At 38.6% G+C, this 21,693-nt stretch overlaps 1 protein-coding gene across 1 annotated transcript in view; it reads right to left on the bottom strand.

Annotated features, from left to right (window-relative positions):
* The window catches only part of klhdc8b (kelch domain containing 8B), a 209,412-nt gene that overhangs the window by 37,977 nt on the left and 149,742 nt on the right, over positions 1 to 21,693 (bottom strand). Inside the window, exon 5 of the mRNA XM_071475568.1 lies at positions 19,917 to 20,141. Coding sequence (XP_071331669.1) covers positions 19,917 to 20,141 — 225 coding nt within the window. The remainder of the gene's footprint in view (positions 1 to 19,916; positions 20,142 to 21,693) is intronic.

A 21,693-nucleotide genomic window follows, 5' to 3' on the forward strand; every position in this document is an offset into this window, starting at 1 on the left:
ATGTGTGACCAGAGCAGGGCCACAGAGGACAGAAGTAAGAAGAAACTGTCAGAGTATAAATGAGACAGAAAGTGAGACCTTGGATGGGGAGGTGAATGTGAAAGGGGGGGGACAACTGTGTGAGGTGACAGGATGAGAGAGCGAAAAGGAAATAGCACTGGAAGAATTTTTGAAAAGCTTAAATGATCTTGAATTCACCGAATCACACAAATAATGGATATGGCCTAATTGCAACACCAGTGACGGTTCAACATGTAATCATAAAACCAAAAACAGAACAGCAAAAGTTTAAGGAATCAATTAAAGAGTGTGTTGTAATCTGTGATCATGTTCACTTCTCCCATTGGAATTAATAGATTGAAACTTGCTGCTGGTCTCCTAAAGGGGCGGGGAGGTGGCGAAACCCATGTGACACAGTAATAGGAAATAGGTGAAAATAAGCAGTCTCCGTTCTCCACTGTCTCTGATTCATCCAAAGGAGACCAAAAAATCATAAGTGAACAGGTTAAAGAAAGGTGCTGTGCGATTGGATGGTTTTTGCCAAAATACATCGTGGGAGCTGCAGTTCATTTCTGCCTAGAAGGGTTAATTTACACACACTTGTAACTTTGACTTTTTGTCAAAGAGTCAGATATTTTCTGGAGCACTTTTATTCCAACACCACACACCGGAAGGTCATCCCACTTCACAGTAACATTCAACCTGAGCAAATGTTACTCAGGATAGCTTTAACTTTGTCTTACATTAGAATGAAATACTGATCAAACATTTTCTTTATCGCAACACAAAGCCTAACCAACTGTAATTAGTTTAGTTATATGTCTTATGGATTATCATTTTGTGAGGACCCTGACTTTTGCCTGTTATCTGGAACATAGCTTTAGCCTCAGTCTTTTGGCATGATCATGTACAGATGGGTGACAAACTGTCATCGTGTTTCCCAACTGGAGTAATTTGTCACCTGTCTTTATGTAGCCACCAAGTGCATATTTGAGAGACTTCTACAGGTTTCCCAGAGACAAACTCATAGATGATGTTAGCTTAATTAGCTAGCAAGCTACAGAGGTTAAGAATTTTGTGTAGTAAATGTGCCACTTTATGTGCCACGTGAGAACAGAAAGTTCGACAGATTAATCTGTGTATCTGTCCTCCTGAACCCAGATTGTCATTGTAAATGTCCAAAATCTTTGACATGAAGCTCAAGAGCTTTCAGCCTTTTAGAATTGAATCTGTAAGGGCTTCATTATCATCCATCAGATGACACATCAAAGTCCTGTAGTCTATAAGGAGGAGTATGCTTGATTGGCGCACCATGTCTGGGAAGCAGCTTTGCAGGCAGGTGGGCTTTAGGCCTTATCACCTGTCTCAGCTCCAAAATCCATATTAACTTTCAGCGAAACAACCCTGCATGACTTTTTTTTAACTGAGAAAGAGACATATATAAAACTCAATTCAGTGACCTGGTTTAGATGGCAGAGACAGCGACAGGATATTTTTAAGCTGGAGAGAGCTGTGGACCACCCTGAAGTGATTATTAAATTTTGATGCAGGTGAAAGAGAACAGGGAATGGAAAGATGTAGAGTGAAGCAGCACAATACATTGACTTCACTATAAACCACCACTTCATATAAAGGGAATGGAGAACAAATTATTGCATGAATGCCTTAAACCAGGGGTATTCAATTAAAATCCAAAGAGGTCCATTTAGACAAAATTACCTCAAGCAAAGGTCCTAACCCTAACATTAATAATGTTCTTTTCTCATTTCAATAATATAAGGGCTGGAATAAGCTTAATTAAAAAATAAAAAGTGGAGCTTGATTTTCCCCTCTTCTTCCTTTTTGTTAATTCCATTTCAGTTGGACAGCTTTAACACCAAAATTTCCTCTTTCTTTCCCTCTTATTTCCCACTAACACACATCCCCCACTTATTTCTCCAACTATTGTCTGATATCCTGTGTGCGTATCTCACTCACTGACTCAAATCACAATGATTGGTTGAGTAACATCACATGACCAGAGCCATAGGCTAGAAAACCTGTGCCAGCTACAATAGAATAACTCTCAATAATTTATAGGGTATGGACATCATTTCAAACTGCAGATCGCCTATCGGTGACCTCTGCCCTTAACAGTGTCCTCTTCTTTTCCATTATTGGCTTGCAACAGTATAGTGAGATAGCAGAATGGGCTTCAATTCTCAGAAAATTCCTAAGCAGGCATATATGCTCTATGATAATCAGAACCACACAGTGCCTAAAAAATAGGCACTAAAAATAACTATATAAATAATTATAACAAAAATAATAAATAAAAAGAATGATAATAAGGCTAAGCAAAATGTGACATACTGAATAGAGGACTTGGAATAAGATTGGTAAAAACTGTAAAATATGTGTAAGTGTGAGTTTATATAAGTTTATATAACATTGAAGGGTTTCTTTTTTTACTTGTCCATTACTTCAGTTTATGTCCAAATACCTGCAAAATTAACAACATTCACATCAGCCTCTGCTGTACTTTTTGTTTAGAGATTCTATCTAGTATTGTCAGTGTCAGCATGCTAACTGACACGTTAGCTTGCTAACGTTAGTGTTTAGCTCAAAGCACCACAGAGCTGCTAGTATGGCTGTAGAATTTAAAGTCTTGATCATACTCCAGGCTGGAAATGGATGTGGACATCAGTGGACCTGCACACAGGCAGTGGATACTAACACGTCAATACAACTGTATAAAGCAACTGTGTATATACGGACACATAAGCAAACAACTGTATAAAGCAACTGTGTATACGCAAACACATAAGCAAACATGGAGACCCCTGATAGCAAGACAGCTTCTTTGTTGTACTTGACTATCCAGAAGATCCAGTTGAATCAATGTTTGTCTTTACAAAGGAAAAGATTGTCTTAAAATACTTGAGCGGGGCAATGCAGAGTACAGAGAAGAGGCTAAACTGCTTCCCCAGATCCTAAAGTGAAGTCAAACATCCTTGAGGGACTGGTCCAAGAAATAGTCCAGTACAAGGTTTATGTCACCAATAAACAGTAACACAGGTGGAGAGGCCTCATGTTAAAGCATCCCTGCCTGACTGAGAATGGCTCCCTCACTTTATATGTTGGATGGAAAGCTAGTTTGAAGAATAAACTGGCAATCTATTGCACTAAATTAAGAGAGCTTAGGTGTCCTGAGGTAATGGTAAATTCGCTCAAGCACAAACCAGGGGGAAAATCAAGCGCTACTTTCAGCATCAAAAAACTAAGGCCCCTCTTATTCTACCGGAGAATCTGATGCAAGTCTTCAAGTGTGAGGGTGAAACTGTTTTAGATGTTAAGAGGAGGAGCAACAGGGAGATGGTGAGGATGAAAAATGAAAAGAAGAGAAAAGAGAAATGAAGTTTGCATGTATTACTTTTTGAATTGCTCTGATATAGAAGTGGATAATTTGAGAAGCATTGTTGATGATTTTGTGGGTGTAAGCACTACTTTGGCCAGAAAGACTGTGGTGCCTGGGGACCAAAAAGATCCATCTGGTCTAATTAAGGGCAATATCAGCCCTACATTCCTATGTGGGGTAAATGAAACTTATGTCATTGAAATTGTAAGAAATTTTAAAAACAAAAGATCAAATGAGAACCATTTCCTTGACATAGTAATTAATAAAGAAGTAACTGACTCTAGTGTAGGTCCTCTGACCAATATATGTAATCAGTCCTTTCAAAAGGTGTCTTTCCTAACAGTATGAAATTGGCAAAGGTAATTCCACTACTTAGAAATGGTAATAACAACACATGGATAACTATAGACTGGTATCAATTCTTCCACAATTTTCAAAAATACTAGAGAAATTATGTGTGAAACAAACAGATCTTTTCATAGGTAAATATAAATTATTGAGTGAACACCAGTATAGATTTATGGAAACTAGAACTACTACCCATGCAGTAATGGAGATGGTGGAAGAAAGACAGTAGAAAATGATTAGTATTCTATTGGCATTGACAGCAATGTGTGCAAATTGTGGATACTAGGGTTGCACATCTCTCTATGATAAACGATTCGATATGCATCTAGATACACAGGTTATGATTTGATTCAAAAAACGATATCCTTTTATTACAGACCGATTCGATACGAATCGATTCCATACAGTGTAAGAACGACACGATTCGATTCTATGTTTAATATTTGTTGTAGATATTTTATATAATAAAGAAGCCAAGTCTATGAAAGTGACAGTACAATAGTTTCTTTTTAAATATGTAAAAGACTGGCACTGGCAAAAAAAAAAAAACAGAACAACAAAATCACATGTCAATGTATTTATTTTTAGACATGGACCAAGTCTGGCTGAATTGTTGGATGGGAACTCCAGAGGTAAAAGTAGCACAGAATAGTAACAACAAACTTTGTTTGAGCCTCCCTTCCTTCTTATAAAACCCAAAAACGGTCCACACCTTGGATTTTTGTTTCCCCGATGCGTTGAAAGTCTTTCTCGGTGCATTATCACCTTCGGTCAGGCTGACGCTTTCGTTCTCCACCTCCTCCATTTTCCGTGTCGTCCCTTGTTTATCACTCATGCTAATACCAGCTAGGCAAAATCCAATCAATTCATTCTTGAATCCAAGTGAAGTTTTTTGCTAAATTTGAAGTTCCGTCAAGGTGTTACTGAGATGTTGTGTCCACGAGAATGGGATGTATGTTTGGACAGAAGGATAACCCCGAAACAATATGCCTCTCGCTGTGGCTGTCATGGTGTGAAAGCATAAAAAATTGTGATCTCAAAATGTGCTTTAGCAGTAGCCTTAAAACATGTGGAAGGAAGACATAAATAGTGATGTCATTAATGTTCTAGATTTTAATTTAATCAAATTTTATATTTACAAGTTCTTTATGATTCAGATATACATTGCGGTAATATTGAAACAATGACCGCATCCATCCATTATCTATACTGCTTATCCGAACCAGGTCGTGGGGGGGCTGGAGCCAATCCCAGCTGCCACTGGGCGAGGGCGGGGTACACCCTGGACAGGTTGCTAGTCTATCACAGGGCTGACATATAGAGACAAACAACCACACACTCACATTCACACCTAGGGGCAATTTAGAGTCACCAATTAACCTGATGTGCATGTCTTTGGACTGTGGGAGTACCAGAAGGGAAGCCACACAGACACGGGGAGAACATGCAAACTTCACACAGAAAGAAGCCCAGGCCAGGACTTGAAACCCACAACCTTCTTGCTGTGAGGCAACAGCACTAACCACTGCACCACTGTGCCTAACAATGAATCAATAAATCAATAAAAATAAATGTAGCTCCTCTGATAATTAGTTAATTGTTTCACTTTGTTTAAAAAATTTAACATTCTCTGATTCTAGCTTCTTAAATGTGGAAAAACAATTCAGTATTTCTGTCATTTAGAGACAAAACAATTAATTGAGAAAATAGTCATCAGATTAACTGATAATGGAGCTATTCTATATAAAATATAATATTTTCAACTCTGCAACAGTAACAGGGCACTTTGTCCACATGTGCATGCAGTTTGCATCTGCTTTTCACATGTATATTTGTATTTATATTTTATATATCATTACAACAATCCTCATGTATATATACACACACATACACACGTATATATATATGTGTGTGTGTGTATGTATATTTTTTTAGAATTTATAATTTATATAACTTTTCTTTTTACTGTTACACATATTGCACTTTATGCTAATTTGCACTTCTGGCTAGATGCCAACTGAATTTCATTGTTTAAGTACTTGTTGTCCAATGACAATAAACTGGATCTGAAGCTGAATCAAACACAAGCAGCTAAGACAACAAGGAGGCTTAAATGGAGCACTAAAAATGTGTTTTATTTGATCTCATTTGGTTCCTTTTGTGACTATACTCTGCCGGCCGAAGAGGAAGTTGTCATCCAAGGATGCATTGAGGAGACCATGGTGGGAATCTATATAGTCAAAACATGATGCCACCAGTAAACCAGAGGACATTGGGATTGTCTTGGAAGGTCAGATGGTAGTGCATGATCTGGACACCAGAGCATTAACTGCTGCCATGTTATTTTGCCTAGTGTATGCCTTAAACCTCAACCACCCTCTTGAACTGAAGTACTCTTTTGAAGTTCTCCAGAAACTTGTGATGGAGCTGGATGGCAACATACTCTCAAAGAAAAAACAAGCAGTAAAGAACAGACTTCATGAGCGAGCTATTGACAAAATATGGTGGACACACAGTTACCCATGTTTGCAGACCATTGTTGTGCTCTCATTGCATTGATACTGGACTTTGGACATGCACTTATGTGACTCACAAGCACTGCCTTTACGCATGCTTTTTTCTTTTTTGCACATTCTTTACTATGAAATATTGTCGTGGTGGGAAAGCAAGCTCTGATTACTCTTCAATTTCAGAACCTTAAAGAGCAAATTCACACTGTTCAAATACTGCAAGAATATTTTTTTCTGTAAATGATAGAAAATAACTATTACATTACATGTTATTGTGTATATGTTATAATTAAGAGATTAGATCCTGAATTGGCCAATTTCCTTGGATCAAAACTATTTGTATCAGTATCAGTATAGATTCCAAACAGATATTAACATCGTAATTTTTTTTTTCAAAGATCTGTTCCATTATCAAAGGGTAATTAAAGCCTTGCCTGTAAAAAGTTTCAATAATATATATTCCATTAACTTTTCATTCAATGCATTTTTAAGCTAAAACGATGTGAAAAGGCTCAATTGCTAGTTGTTATCTTTGACTCAACAGTATCTTACATCTATTATCAGAAATAAACCAAACAAAAACACATTTGACGATATCAGCAGTCATAGGAATAGTAAGAAGTGGTTGCTCTCAGGTTTTGTTGAAAATATACCACTAATGCTGTGCAGCTCTAAGAAAGAGGTGTTGAAAACCAGCCAGTTTAAGCCAATGCACTTTAGCCTGTTTTGCATTGTTGAACTTTGTCCAGTAATCTAACAGTTAGAATGTTTATATGTGTGTTGACCAAAATTTGAGAGTGTATGCATTTAACAAAGCATGTGTGTTATCACTTCATCATGCATGCAAGAACTGGCCCAAGCTGCAGCTTCTTTTTTGGCCTGTTAGATGTAGATACCTTATCTTCCACACAGCAGTTACCCACGGTGAACAGCAGAACATCCATTAACCCTGCATCCCTCTCTGCTTTTCACCAGCCCTGAATGCTAATGTGGGGAACATTTAAATGCAAATCACCATGATTAAAACATTTCACAGACTACAAAAATGAACAGGTAATGAACCTGATCAGTATTAGCAAGGGCCCAGAGGGTTATAACATCTATTAAAGAGCATAATCCCACAACAGCTCATATATATTGTCCCTTGGATAAACTTAAACATTTCGCTGAGCCACTAAATCAAACTAACTGCATAAAGTTAAATCTGCTTGTACGCTTTAGCCGCTCATGTCTTCTGTCTTTTTCATTCCTCATCTCTATTCTCTTGTTCTATCCCATGGTGGAGGGGGGATGGTTGTGTGTCAGAACACTGCACTGAGTACACTGCATATGAATATGTTGCTATTATTGTTGTTGCTTTGATGGCCAGCTCCATGGTACACTTGCTTGTATCTCTGCTCCCGTGATTTCATACAATCTCTGTGTGTCATTCACAGTGCCACCATCAAGCCCATTCACACCCCCACCCCCTCCACTACACAAGAAATGAAAGCGGGAGCAACAGAAATAAACATGAAGTCCCAAGACACAACAAGACACAGGGGAAGATTCAACAATACTGGGAGCAGAAAAGCACAGAACCCATGAACACATACACACAGAGCAGGCAGATACAGCAGAAAGTCCAGCTCTGCTACACATATGCATATGCATGAAGTGTCAACACTCCCACATGTTCCATGTGATACACTTGCATTAATGCACACTGTATGTTGAATGTGTCTGTTTCACATTCAATATAAAGTGTCCTGTGCCAGACTTTATCTGGAGGACATCCTTGCATAAGTCATATCTGTCAGATAGACTCCAGTTTGTTCATGTTAATAATGACTCTTCCATCAACACTACAGTCAGTCATGGAGTTCCACAAGGTTCTGTGCTAGGGCCAATACTTTTCACTCTATATATGCTTCCTCTAGGAAACATTATTAGGAGGCACCAAATAAATTTCCATTGTTACGCAGATGACACCCAGCTGTACTTATCCATGAAGCCAGGTGAGACTAACCAGGTAGCCAGGCTTCAGGTGTGTCTTAAGGACATAAAAACCTGGATGACCAGTAATCTCTTACTCTTAAATTCAGACAAAACTGAAGTTATTGTAATTGGCCCAAAACACCTCAGAGACACACTATGTGATAATATACTGATTCTGGATGACATCACCTTGGCCTCCAGTGCTACAGTCAGAAACCTTGGTGTCATTTTTGACCAGGACTTGTCCTTTACTTCACATATAAAGCAAGTCTCTAGGACAGCCTTCTTCCACCTGCGCAACATTGCAAAAATCAGACCCATTCTGTGTCTAAAGGATGCTGAAAAGCTAGTTCATGCATTTGTTACCTCAAGACTGGACAACTGTAACTCTTTATTGTCAGGATGTCCCAAAAATGCAGTAAAAAGCCTTCAATTGATCCAAAATGCTGCAGCACGAGTACTGACAGGAACTAGGAAACGAGATCACATCTCTCCTGTGTTAGCTTCTCTGCATTGGCTCCCTGTAAAATCCAGGATAGAATTTAAAATCCTCCTCCTCACCTACAAAGCCATTAATGGTCAGGCACCATCATACCTTGGAGAGCTTATAGTTCCCTATTTTCCCAATAGGACACTTCGCTCTCTAAATGCAGCTCTACTTGTGGTTCCCAGAGTTTGTTTGTTTGAGTTTGGGGGCAGAGCCTTCATCTATCAGGCTCCTCTCCTGTGGAACCAGCTCCCAGTGTGGGTTCGGGAGGCAGACACCCTCTCTACTTTTAAGATCAGGCTTCAAACTGTCCTGTTTAGTAAAGCTTATAGTTAGGGCTGGCTCGGGTATGTCCTGAACCATCCCTTAGTTATGCTGCTATAGAGCTAGACTGCTGGAGGATTCCCATGATGCACTGGGCACTCGCTCTCTCTCTCTCTCTGCCATTAACTTTGTATTTTTTTTCTCTCCCGTAGTTTGTGCTTCTCCTCTCTCTCTCTCTCTCTCTCTCGACTACTTTATGCCATTAACTTTGTATTTTTTTCTCTCCCGTAGTTTGTGCTTCTCCTCTCTCTCCCTCTCTCTGTCCTCATTCTGCAGGTATCTCTGCCTCTGGAGCAGCAGGATCCAGATCCACCACTACTCATCATTACTATTAACCACTGTTATCTGTCATTATTATTGATAACACCATTACCTACACAGCTGTTCCTGGTCTCTCTCTCTCTCTTTTCTCCCCCCCCCCCCCCCCCCTTTTTTATCTCCTCCTAAACCCAACCGGTCGAGGCAGACGGCCGCCCACCCTGAGCCCGGTTCTGTTGGAGGTTTCTTCCTGTTAAAAGGGAGTTTTTCCTCCTGCCTGTCGCCAAGCACTTGCTCTTTGTAAGAACTGTTGGGTTTTTCTCTGTAACAAAGTAAGGTCTTGACCTTGCCCTGTAAAGTGCCTTGAGATAATGTATATTATGATTTGGCGCTATACAAATAAAATTGAATTGAATTGAATAAACTGAAGCTATAACATGAAGACAACAAGGTTTACAAGAACCGTATGAGTGGCGTTTGTGTTTCAGTTTTTCATCACTTGTGTGCCTGTGTAAGGTTTCCTACCTTTTTTAAACTCTTTCTTGCTCATGTAGCAACAGGACTGAACTATTGCCAATCTTTGAATCTTTGAATATTGAATGAATTAATATTTCTACAAAATCTTAATCAAATTGTCACTGCTAGAATTGCTAGAACACAAACGAGTAGGATAGATGTACCTTGAGTTATCAAAAAAAAAAAAAATCTTCTTATTGGTCTTTTACCATCTTCACAGCCTTGCTCCTGTCTACAGCATATTATGGTGATATAATAATGAGACTTGTTCCAACCACATTACTCAACGGCTCTAATGGAAACATGCTAGCCATGCTTAAAATCGGGTTCTTGCTTTTAAAAGCATATTTCTATTGCAATTAAAGCAACTCTAATTTATATTTCTAAATGAACAATAAGTGAAATTAGTAATGTGAAAGGAGTGGCTTGTATTGATTGTACACATGAGCCCTCAGAGAATTATCACCAGACTGTGTGGTTCCCCTCACCTTTGAGGAGTATTTTAGCATCATTCAGCTCATTGTTTTGGTTTTACAGCCCACAACTTAACTGTGTAGATTTACTCTCACTGCTCTTATCACCTTTAGCAGACAGCTGTTTTCACCCAAAAAGCTCTGGATATATCCACCGTGCGGAACCTGTCCAACACCAAACGGTAGACAAAGTTAGAAACTAGCTGCTGAAAATGGAGCAGCTAAAGAGCCACATATTATTCTCAGAGGATAGTGGATAGCGAACCAGAGGTAAAAGGAGGGGGAATATTGGACTGAGAGTCAGATAGAAAGAAACATGGTTTAAAATGAATGCTAATGTCGCTGTGTCTTCTGAATGTGTCACAAGGAAACTGTTAATGCACATCAAAAGCCATGCCGCAGAGGCTGAGATCCTGTCTAATGAAAGGACATGTTTACATTTAGGAATAGTCAGCTGTTTGTGGACACTGGTTTTTGACTTGCAGGTGTCATTTTTTTACATATATCACCTCAAGGTTTTGGAACTTTGAACATTATTTCTAAAATATGACTTACATTGCACTGGGCTAACTGGGATAACATGGCTACAGTGAATGTAAAAGATTCAGTATAGTTTGTTAAAACCATTGTTTCATGATTATGATTTTATTGCATAATAGGTTTGCTTATACAAACTGATAAACAGAAGTGAATTTCATTCAATTATTTAATAAAAAATTGACATTATGTATTTTGTATATTGTAGCATATGTTTTCATTTTCAAGTACAGGAACTTATGTTGTGATGTTCCCTGTCAGTGTCCTCCTCGTTTATCGCCATAGTTATTTTAAATGCAAGGCGTGAATGCACACGTGAGTTCAAGCACCATCTTCACCTGAGAAACCAGCCAGATGGAGTGAGGAGCTAAAACCTGCTTCTGTTGCTGTGTTGAAATGATTGACGTTTTGTCAGTTATCCCTGCTTGACATTTCGGGGATTGAACCTAGCATAATGATTTGTCAAACTCTTCGTCATCTCTTACTCCGCAGACTTAACATTGCTTTCCTCTGTTGTAAGGCTTGAGTACTGCATGTGTGCAATTAAACTCACAGTAGTTTACAGAGACAAATCATACCCACGTACTTTGATGTATAAATGTGTACCTGCTACACAAAACGCCTACAGGTTGGCAGGTCGGCAGTAGCATCTTTTCCTCAGACTCTCCTTATTTCTTTTAAACCCTGTGCTACAAGTTTGTAATCCAGGCCAAGATTTACCCTGATGACATCATCAGTGTTGTTTACTCAGGTTTCAGAACAGCCAACCCCCAAAATAAAATTTTTACTGTTTGAATTTAGTTGTCTTCCCCATGACTAGCAAATTAACTATTTGAATCATATATTTTTTTATCTTTTTTTATGTTCATATTGAATGCTTTAAAATTTGGTATTTGTCACCCTTTCTGATTTATTTCAGTCGTAGGAAGCATGTAGTTAACTGTGGTGGTGATTGTAATGATGATTATTATTGTTATCATTATCATTATTATAATCATTGTCATTATCACAGATACATGCAGTGCAACAATGCTGTGTTCACACCTAAACCACACACAATCTGTGCTGGATTCATTTTCACAGCTTTCAAGTCTGGGCTGCCTCTCATAGGTGAGGTGAGAATGAGGCCTGATAGTTGAGAAAAAAGGCTATTATCCTTCAAAGCAAAGACATTAAACCTGACTGAGAGGATTCACAGAAGCAAAGGGATAAATCAAATATTATATCGCAAGCTGACAGACAGAGGGAAGTGTGAAAGGATGCATTGTTAATGTGGATAGATGGAGGTTAGACTCACTTGATTTTACACATAAGCCCCAAACAGTACTGTGCACTCACGGGGGGGGGGGTCTTTTCACAAGTGATCAACCATATAATCCCCACATCTGCACAATCTGAGCCTCCCATTCTGGAGCATCTGTTTGTACATTTCTCCGCAAACGTACGTGGGTATTCGCTTAGTCACTGACTCACTCTTTCTCTCTCACACACACACTCATGGACTATGTAGCCGCCTAATAATATATTTTTATGGATTAATTAATTCATCTAACAACAAGCAACTAAATCATCCAGAGCTCATTTGTAGAATATAATCATCCTCCTACACATGGCTGCATCATAGCTGGAGGACACACCACAGTCTCACAGACATTTGATACTTACTGCCTCAGGTTGTGCTTCAGTGTGTGTGTGTGAGAGAGAGAGAGAAAGAGAGAGTATTTGTGTGATTCTGTGTATGTTAGTTTTTTTCATTTTTGATTTAGATTTACAAATATTTAACAGTCTACACTTTCTACACTTTCCAAATGTCTCCATGTTTTCCCAAATATATGAGAGCTCAGTGACACTTTAGGACATGTTAATTTTTTAACAAAACTAGGCATCTACAGCCATGTAAAAGTGAGTCTGTACTAAATGCTAAATGCTAATTCTAGCATGGTGAACAACGAGAATGCTAACATGTTGACATTATTCCTGAAGATCGACGAAGAAGTGCATTTGCAGTGTTGAGAGCTGAGCCACTTCACGTTGGACTCGACATGGTTGTTATGGTGCTGGCTTCACTCCTGCTGTTAAATTTATTGTCGTGTCAGAACTGCCGGCTCTCTGGATTTCAGAGGGGTGAATCTGCCCAATGTTAATTCTGACACTTATTGTTAGAGGTGAGGAGGCCATTTGGCAGATCCTGAGAGTTCTTACAGAAGTTGATTCAAACCCACTGTTATTTCTTCGTGGAATCCATAAAGGGAAGTTGGCAAGGAGGAGGAAACTAAAATAATCATCTTCCCTACTACATCAGCTGTTCTTCAGAAGAATGAACAAATCACTGTGGAGCTTCCAAGAGAATCTCACCCTCATTTGCATAAGGTAGATCATTTACAGTTTTCCCACAATTCTTTGGAAAGGTGATTCCCTCATGTCCCACAGACAAAATAGATGGACTGAAATTGGCATTACACCATATCGCACTGAGTCACGCCACCAGAAGGACAGAACAGTAGAGAGCGTGCCATTTCCAGTCCAGTGGTGCACTGCGATCAAGAGTGACTGCATTTCTTACCACCTGCATGCTAGGAGCAGGTCAAGGTTACATCTGTCATCAGTGACACTTTCTTCACTTGAAGTGGTGAAGGCAAAACCGCATAAAGATATCTAAAATCACACGTCACCCTTTAATTATGTTTTGTGGGGCTAGCAATTGCCACTGATTTCCCCAAATCAATTCAGTTCTGATTCACAAGGTCCAAAATCAATATTAATTCAGTCAGAGGTTTTTTCAGTCACCAGTTTCAGTTTGTTATGAAATTCTGAAACTAATGCTGTAAATTGAACCTTGAACTTTATTGAAAATATTCACATTGTTCACATTGCGAATGGACCCCAATACACTTTTTGATTTAACAAGACCAGTTTAGACATGCATCTCAAGAAATAGTAGTGAGGTAATGTGCATTGCTAACGTACCCCAGTGCACCAGCAAACCTCTTCCTCTTGTACCTCTTCATACAATGTATGAAGAGGTACAAGAGGAAGAGGTACACTCTGCTTCCTCTATCAGCTTCCTCTTGCACATGTATCTTGTATATGGCTTTCCTTCTATCCTTTCACTGTCTTCATTGCTTTTAAATCTGAAATCTACCTTTAGACCTGTACCTTCAGGAGAACCTTGTCTGTCACGTTTTTGTCTGTCACGTGACCATATCTCGTCATGAGAGACTAACAAGGTTACAGCTTCACACTTCCACAGGAAACTGTAAAAGGCATATAAACCCACAGTACATACATTCTGCTGCTAGTGGCCTCCCAATCAAATCAATAACAAAAGACTGCGTCATGAAATAGCGCGGGATCTTGGGAGTACTTGTCTTCACCACCATTGCTGTAAGCTTCTCCCAGTTTGGATTCCTTCACTGTCAGTCGTTCCAGGGGACTATAACTGGTAGAAACACATAAAGCTGTTTCACTTTAAAAATGAGGGATTCTCCAACACTGTCCCTTCATTGATTAAAATATATAGTTGAAAATGACCAAGGTGCAAAAAGTGCATTACAAAAATGTTGCTTTAAATGGGATAAAAGTCAGTTTTGATTTGACTGATTTTTTCTGGCAGGAAAGCACAACACTGACATATGCAGATAGGGGTTATGTCGCCATTGAAAGGCGACCAAATGTAACAGAGCATTACCATGATTAGTGCTGGAATTATTTGGGATAACTAAAAAAATACACATAAAAAAGTCTAGTAATTTATGGACATTTTAATGTGGAAAAGTTACATATCATAACTTTTAATGAACCGATATCAGATTATTCAAATGAAAATCCTTTTTTTTCTACCCAGCCCTGATGTGATAATTGTCTTTCACTTTTATTTATGTTCTTCAACTAACAGATCACACAGAAGAAACACAGATTTATTCCAGTCATGCCAACAAGACAGAATAAAGATTAATAACTGATCCTTACCAGTTAGCTAGATAATAGATTACCTCTTAGGAAAGCTGACTGCAGAGTTCTCAAACTGTAAAAGGGAGGGCTCTGTGTTTAAAGTGGATGAAAGCTGCCAATGTGATTGGCAATGATTATCACAGCCTCTAACATACTCACTATAATGATGTATGATAATGTGTTCTTTCACATGCTACCCCATATATAGCTTCTCTGGGAGCCTCTGGCTACAAAGTTACCAAAAGAGTGCCGGCATTGCCTGGGTGCCTGGAGTATGGCACGCTTCACTGCACTTCACGCTTCACTGTGGCTCCTGATCCCAGAATGTCAAAAAAATGAAAAGAAGTGTTGACAGATTAGTCAGTGCTCTAAAGTATCAGTAGCTATAGCCCTGGTAAAGAAACCCAGAACCTTGTTCGCTCATCAAATGGTTACTTTCTGCTCAGTGTCCAAAACACTGTAAATCTTGACCAGAGTCATTTGCCTTCTCTTCATGCTTTCATGGTTTTTGCTCAGTTTTTTTTTTTTTTTTTTTGCAATTCTGAAATGTCACTCAAGCTGGATCAAATCACGACTCATTGCACAGAGCTTTGAGCGACGGCCATCTATCCATCTACAAGACTATGAATCATACACTTTCAGGCAGGGTATTTTGAGATGCTGCCTTTCTGAATCTAACATCATTTAGACCCTGAGGGACAGAAAAGATTCAGTTGATGAAGCTGCATTAGATGAAAAATACACTTCAGTGTGTCATGTACTGCATGTTGAAATAGACACCTGCTGTTGAGCAAATGGCAAAGTTTTCCATCATCATTACTTCAATTTAATCTTGAAGTGTGCATGCCCACACATTACAGCACATATAAGCCAGCTATAAAAATAAATTACCAATTGTTATGTATGTAAATGTAAGTAATTATACTTTCCACATTTCTGATTAAATCTAATATGCAAGGTCAGTGTTCCCAGAATTTCAAACTAAAAGGGAGAATCACAGCAAGCTCTTGACTTCTCTCTGCTAATGAAAATGAAAGTACAGAGAGAGATAGTACAGAAAAGAGTTTAAAATGCCGATGTGAACCAATGCAAAAAGCCAGAGATGCGAAACATTACATCCTCCCAACTGTGTTTAATTATTATTGTAGAATTTATCTCTCTGATAATCCACTCATCATACCTGCAGCGTACCTGCAGTGTTAACATTCCTGAGGAGTCTGCAGCTGCCTCTGTATAGATTTTTTTCTGGTAATATTGTTTGAATTAAGCTAGTGAAAGCTGGAGGACAGCACTTCAGTAACAGTGACTCCAGTAAAGCAGCCATACATGAGCTCGACTTAGCATGGGCCCTTCATGGCCAACATCTTCAGTAAAGCAGTTGTTTCCATCAACTCTGAATGAGCAGGACAGAATCAGTCTCTGATCCACTGCTTTTTGATTGTACTGTGAGTAACTGGTGCAATCAGCCAACAGCGACCAGCTCTGGGGCTGTAATCTCCCATTAGCACCATACTGTAACAATTTAGCTCTGTGTATCTTGGTTAAAGCAGTTTGGAGAGCGTGGATAAAGCAGGAAAAAATATTCACATACACACCACTGCTGGGACCTCCACAATACTTGTTGTTTATTAACTTACTACACTGGATGTCTACACTTATCATACAAGAGCAAAACAGAAGTCACAAGGAACCTAAACGTTACTCTTGAGTTGAGGCGCAAAACGAAACAGGAGCTCATTAAGATGTGTCCACTGTTATCAAGGCGTGCTGCTCAACTAACTTAAAAGTTCTGTAAACGATTGTCATAGCCACTAGATGTTGCACTGGACCAACAGCAACAAATGTATAAATATATATACATTTGTATGTGTGTGTATATATATATATATATATATATATATATATATACACATATAAAATGTATAAATGTATAAATTAGGGCTGTCAATCGATTAAAAAAATAATTGTGATTAAAATTGTATTTTCCCTCTAAAGACTAAAGCTTCTTCTAGGGCATATTTAAATGATAAGTAAAAACAAAGGCATTTAAAGTGCAACTTGAATTTAAAACCAAGGCTCAGCTTAGATAATCACCAGCTTGTATGTGGCAAGATAAAGTGTTTTAACAACAAAAAATATGATCTATGTTGTGCCTCAGAAAGTGTCCATAGAAACAAAAAATAACAAGGTTTCCATTGGATGTTTTGCATTAAGGTGATATTGTAATGGCGAATTGCTCCTGTGATAACTACATTTTTTTTCAAAATAGTTCTGTCGAGCAGCTTTTTAAATTGAAATTTTCCGCCTAAAACTCCCTCACCGCTCGTCTCCATCTTCAGTTTACAGTTTATTCATATTTTGAATATATATGAATTGCTACCACCACAGAAGTGTTTTTTTAACCATTTAAGCTGCTATAATGTATGCATAACTTTGAAATTTATTATATAAATGACATAAAACAAGAAAATGCCAAATAAATATTGTATCACTGGTGTTACAATATAAAATAAAAAACATCAGTATGATTCACCTTCCTTTTTCCTGAAGATCAATGAAGAAGGGAATATAGAACACTGTCTCCTTCCAGTTATAAGAATTTTTGTCATTTATTTCATGATTTCGTATGAAGCTTTTAGTTGAAGTCACTGGTACAACCTACTATGTAAAAAAAAAAAAAAAAAAAAAGAATACAAATGGATTAAACTAACATAATTTAGAGATTATACTGTGATTGACAACATGTGGTTTAGTGTTCTGTAGCTGTCATTTTGTAAAATGCATTTCTCATGAAAATTGGCACTGGTGTTACCATCACTGGTGTTACCTTCCTTAATAGTAACACCAGTGACAATCAGCAAAACCAGTGACATCCAATGTATAGATAAACTATTCAAAGCTGTTCCTTGAATGATTTTGCATAAAGCTTTTGTATAACTTTTCTCTCTCCCTATATATACCTTAGATATATAGCTTTTACGTCAACAACCATCCCACCGTCATACAAGAGGCTTCAGTGTTGATTTACCCTTTCACCAACAGCTGCTCACGTAAAGTTACAGCACAATAATCCACAATTTACTTAAAATGCATGGCAACAAAAGGGATATGATTATCCTTCTTTTTTCTAGAAAGATTATACTCTTCAACTGAGTTTATAAATAAAATTAAAAATATCTGCAGATGGAGCAGATAATTGCAGATTGGAGCAGATGTTGTGATGCTAGCACAAAAGTACAAAATAACAATGTGGGCTAATTAAAGCTTAGCATAGTTCAAATGCTCCTGTTTTCAAGGTAATGATTCAGGCTGTTTTGGGTGTTAATCCTTTACAGTGAAGCAAAATGCAGCCTTAAAATAAAGGCTATATTAAAATATTGCATGCAGTTTAAACTTTTTTTTTTATACACACATTCTTTAAACCACTGAGTCATGTTATTACCCACACTGCATTTATGCATTTGTTCGGTTGTGTCTCATGCAGCAACATTTCATGTCAGTCACAACTGTCAGCAAAAAGCCCGCTCAGAGCACTTGTTTGTTTGTTTCACAGGGCAGAAATGTGGTGCAGCAGAAGGACCTCCTCTATCCGCATCACCATCAGCTTTGGTGTGATCTGCCTCAACTAATGCAGAATCTTCCTGTATTTCGGTTGGATTATGAGAACAGAACAGATCATGTTCCCACTCCATTCAAAGTGCTCAGACTGCTTACACTGTGAAACACCAAACAGTTATTTTTGGCTGCAAACGAGACAGCTGCTCTCCTCTCATGTATCCATCCAATAAAATTCTCATGTGAAACATTCTTTATTAATCTAGAGTTTTTACCTTAAAGTGTTTTTAAAAAATGTTCTGCTCTTGACTATTGCCTTATGTTCAGCACCTCACAAGTGTGAAGGTGATGCATTTTGTCTGTTTGCATTCTCTACACTTCTATTCATCATTCACAATCAGTGATGAGTCTTGCCAGAGACTGACTGAGGATCAAAAACAGCCATGGACTGTGAAACTCATGATCTGTCCCAGGAAATCAGGTCGGCCAAATCTTTGACCTCCTTTAAGTCTCCTCTTAAAACATATTTTTATCTGTGAGCTTTTCCTGGTTTTACTCTCTCTTGAGGTGTTTAAAGGTGTTTAAATTACTCTGTATTGTTTTTTATACAACTAATTGTTTTAATTGTTTTGTCTGTTTTTCTTTTCTTTGAAATCTATTGATTGATTGGCTCATCTATTTTTATTGCTACCTTTGTCAAGCACTTTATAATGTGGGTTTTGAAAAGTACAAATAAAGATTATTATTATTATTATTATTATTAGCAGTAGTAGTAGTAGTAGTAGTAGTAGTAGTAGTAGTAGGATATACAGACACACAGGAATTAAGCAGTAAAAGTAATGACTTAAATCAATTACAACTACAGTATAACGCAGCCTATATCACCTTAACTAAAAACCTGTTTTTTGAAAACTTGTGTTTTCACTGAACTCGGTAGGCCTTGGTCTTAAATCCACTCTGCTCCTCCACTCTTCCTCTCTGGCTCTCCTCTGCAGAACAACTCCAGGTGCCACCTACAGCATTAAATTAATTTACTACTTATTTCAAAGCTTTTATCTCTGGGGCTTTTTACTTTTGTTCCTAGAACTATTCACCCCATCTTTCCTGTAGCTTTGTTAAACATGTAACGTGGGTTAGAAGCAATCATCTACTAGCTGGGTCAGTGTTAACATGATGAGCCTCACAACCAGGTAAGAGAACATCATTGGCTCTGGGAGAGAGAGAGAGAGAGAGGAAGATAGATAACTGAGGGTGCAAAAGTCTGCAATGCACGAGCAGATCTGTTTCTGCTGGAGAAAGGTGTTCTTTCTTACTGCCTGGCAAATCCACCGTCATGATAGCAATCTGCCATGGTGCGGACACATTTGGCTTTTAAAGGGAATTGTTTATTGCATGTTAACACTTCCATGATTAAGAATATGTACTACCGTTTTGAACCGTGCACCGTTTTTTCCGCTGTTAAACTACCAAAAGGGGATTTGGAAACAACCTGAATGCCCTTGCTCCATGCACTTTAGACTATGTGCTTAGATCTTTAAAATAGGGCCCTTGATGTTTCCACTCATCATATGGTTAGGTCTTACCTTGATCCAGATCATACTCTTCCATGGTGTTGACAAAGTGAGGTCTGGAGTAGAAGTTGTGCGGCCCCGGTTGCTGAAGGCCCCCCAGGCTGAATAGGCTTCGCTCATTTGCAGCACAGCAGGAAAAGGCTCTCCTGCTCGGGATGCAGGGGTAGCGCGTCCAGCTCTTCATCTCCAGGTCAAAAGCCTCCAGCGCCGTCACTGGCATCTTTCCCTGACGACCACCTGGAGGAGGCAGGAGAGCATTCTGGTTAATAATAATAACACTTTATTTATATAGCACCCTTGAAAATAGAGTTTACAAAGTGCTTTGACAACCGAAACAAAAGCAGTAATAGTCAAGAGGCTCAAAAGGCAATAATATAGCCGCAAGTGGCAATTATCAATGTCCAAGCAAGCAATTCAACACCATATGTATCAATTATTATTGAAGCTTTGTTGGCATTATTTACACAAAGAACAGGCAACAGTAATACTGCCTTAGAGGGTTATGTCCATATTGTCTTAACATCTTGTTATCAGTCAAATGACTATTATATGACAACCTGGAGCCAATAATGAAGCCATTTTGAATTTGATTTTCAGAGAGAAACATGGTTTACTCATGAGTGAAAGAGACATAAACAATGCTGGGAATCTACATTCCAAGTCATTTCTGAACAATTAAACTGTCCTCCTGTAAAAAGCCAATAGGTTGTTTGTGCAGCAGGCCATTATGACTCATAGTTACATATTGTTGTTAGTTGACAACTAGTGACTGTAGTAATAATGACAGGAGCAAAGGGGAAAGTGTGGTGACATAGTAGCTAAATAAATGACTTCAAGACTCAGTCAACAGTGATGACTTTTTTTGTATGTTGTTATCTCACCACCTCATAGATAGTGGCAAAGGATAATATCCTGACATACAGTCTGGATTTTTAAACAGTAAACAGCCTTCTACCAATGTAAAGCTTCATGTTTCTAAATCTGGTTTTACACAGTTCTGTCTATAGGGTGTACTCTCATGAATTCAGCATCACTGAATGTACAGTGCATCTGGAAAGTATTCACAGCGCTCCACTTTTTCTACATTTTGTTATGTTACAGCCTTATTCTAAAATAGATTGAATTCATTTTTTACCTCGAAATTCTACACACAATATGATAAAAGTGAAAAAAGATAAAATATGACAAAGTAAAAAGGTTTGCTTGAAATTTTTGCAAATATATTAAATCATCAATCTGATCATCCTTCAGATGTTTCTACAACTTGATTGGAGTCCACCTGTGGCAAATTTAGTTGATTGGACATGATTTGGAAAGGCAAACACCTGTCTATATAAGGTCCCATAGTTCACAGCATTTCAGTTGCATTTCAGAGCACAAACCAAGCCATTAAGTCCAAGGAAATGTCTGTAGACCAAGACAGGATTGTATCGAGGCACAGATCTGGGGAAGGGTACAGAAAAATTCCTGCAGCATTGAAGGTCCCAATGAGCACAGTGGCCTCCATCATCCATAAATGGAAGAAGTTTGGAACCACCAGGACTCTTCCTAGAGCTGGCCGACCAGCCAATCTGAGCGATCGGGGCAGAATGGACTTAGTCAGGGAGGTGACCAAGAACCCCATGGTCACTCTGACAGTGCTCCAGCGTTGCTCTGTGGAGAGAGGAGAACCTTCCAGAAAGCCAACCATTTCTGCAGCACTCCACCAATCAGGCCTGTATGGTAGAGTGGTCAGACAGAAGCCACTCCTCAGTAAAAGGCACATGACAGCCCGCCTGGAGTTTGCTAA

The sequence above is a fragment of the Trachinotus anak genome, unplaced genomic scaffold (genome assembly GCF_046630095.1).
Source record: "Trachinotus anak isolate AG129_WGS33_773 ecotype Australia unplaced genomic scaffold, CSIRO_AGI_Tana_v1 ptg000004l, whole genome shotgun sequence".
Classification (NCBI taxonomy): domain Eukaryota; kingdom Metazoa; phylum Chordata; class Actinopteri; order Carangiformes; family Carangidae; genus Trachinotus; species Trachinotus anak.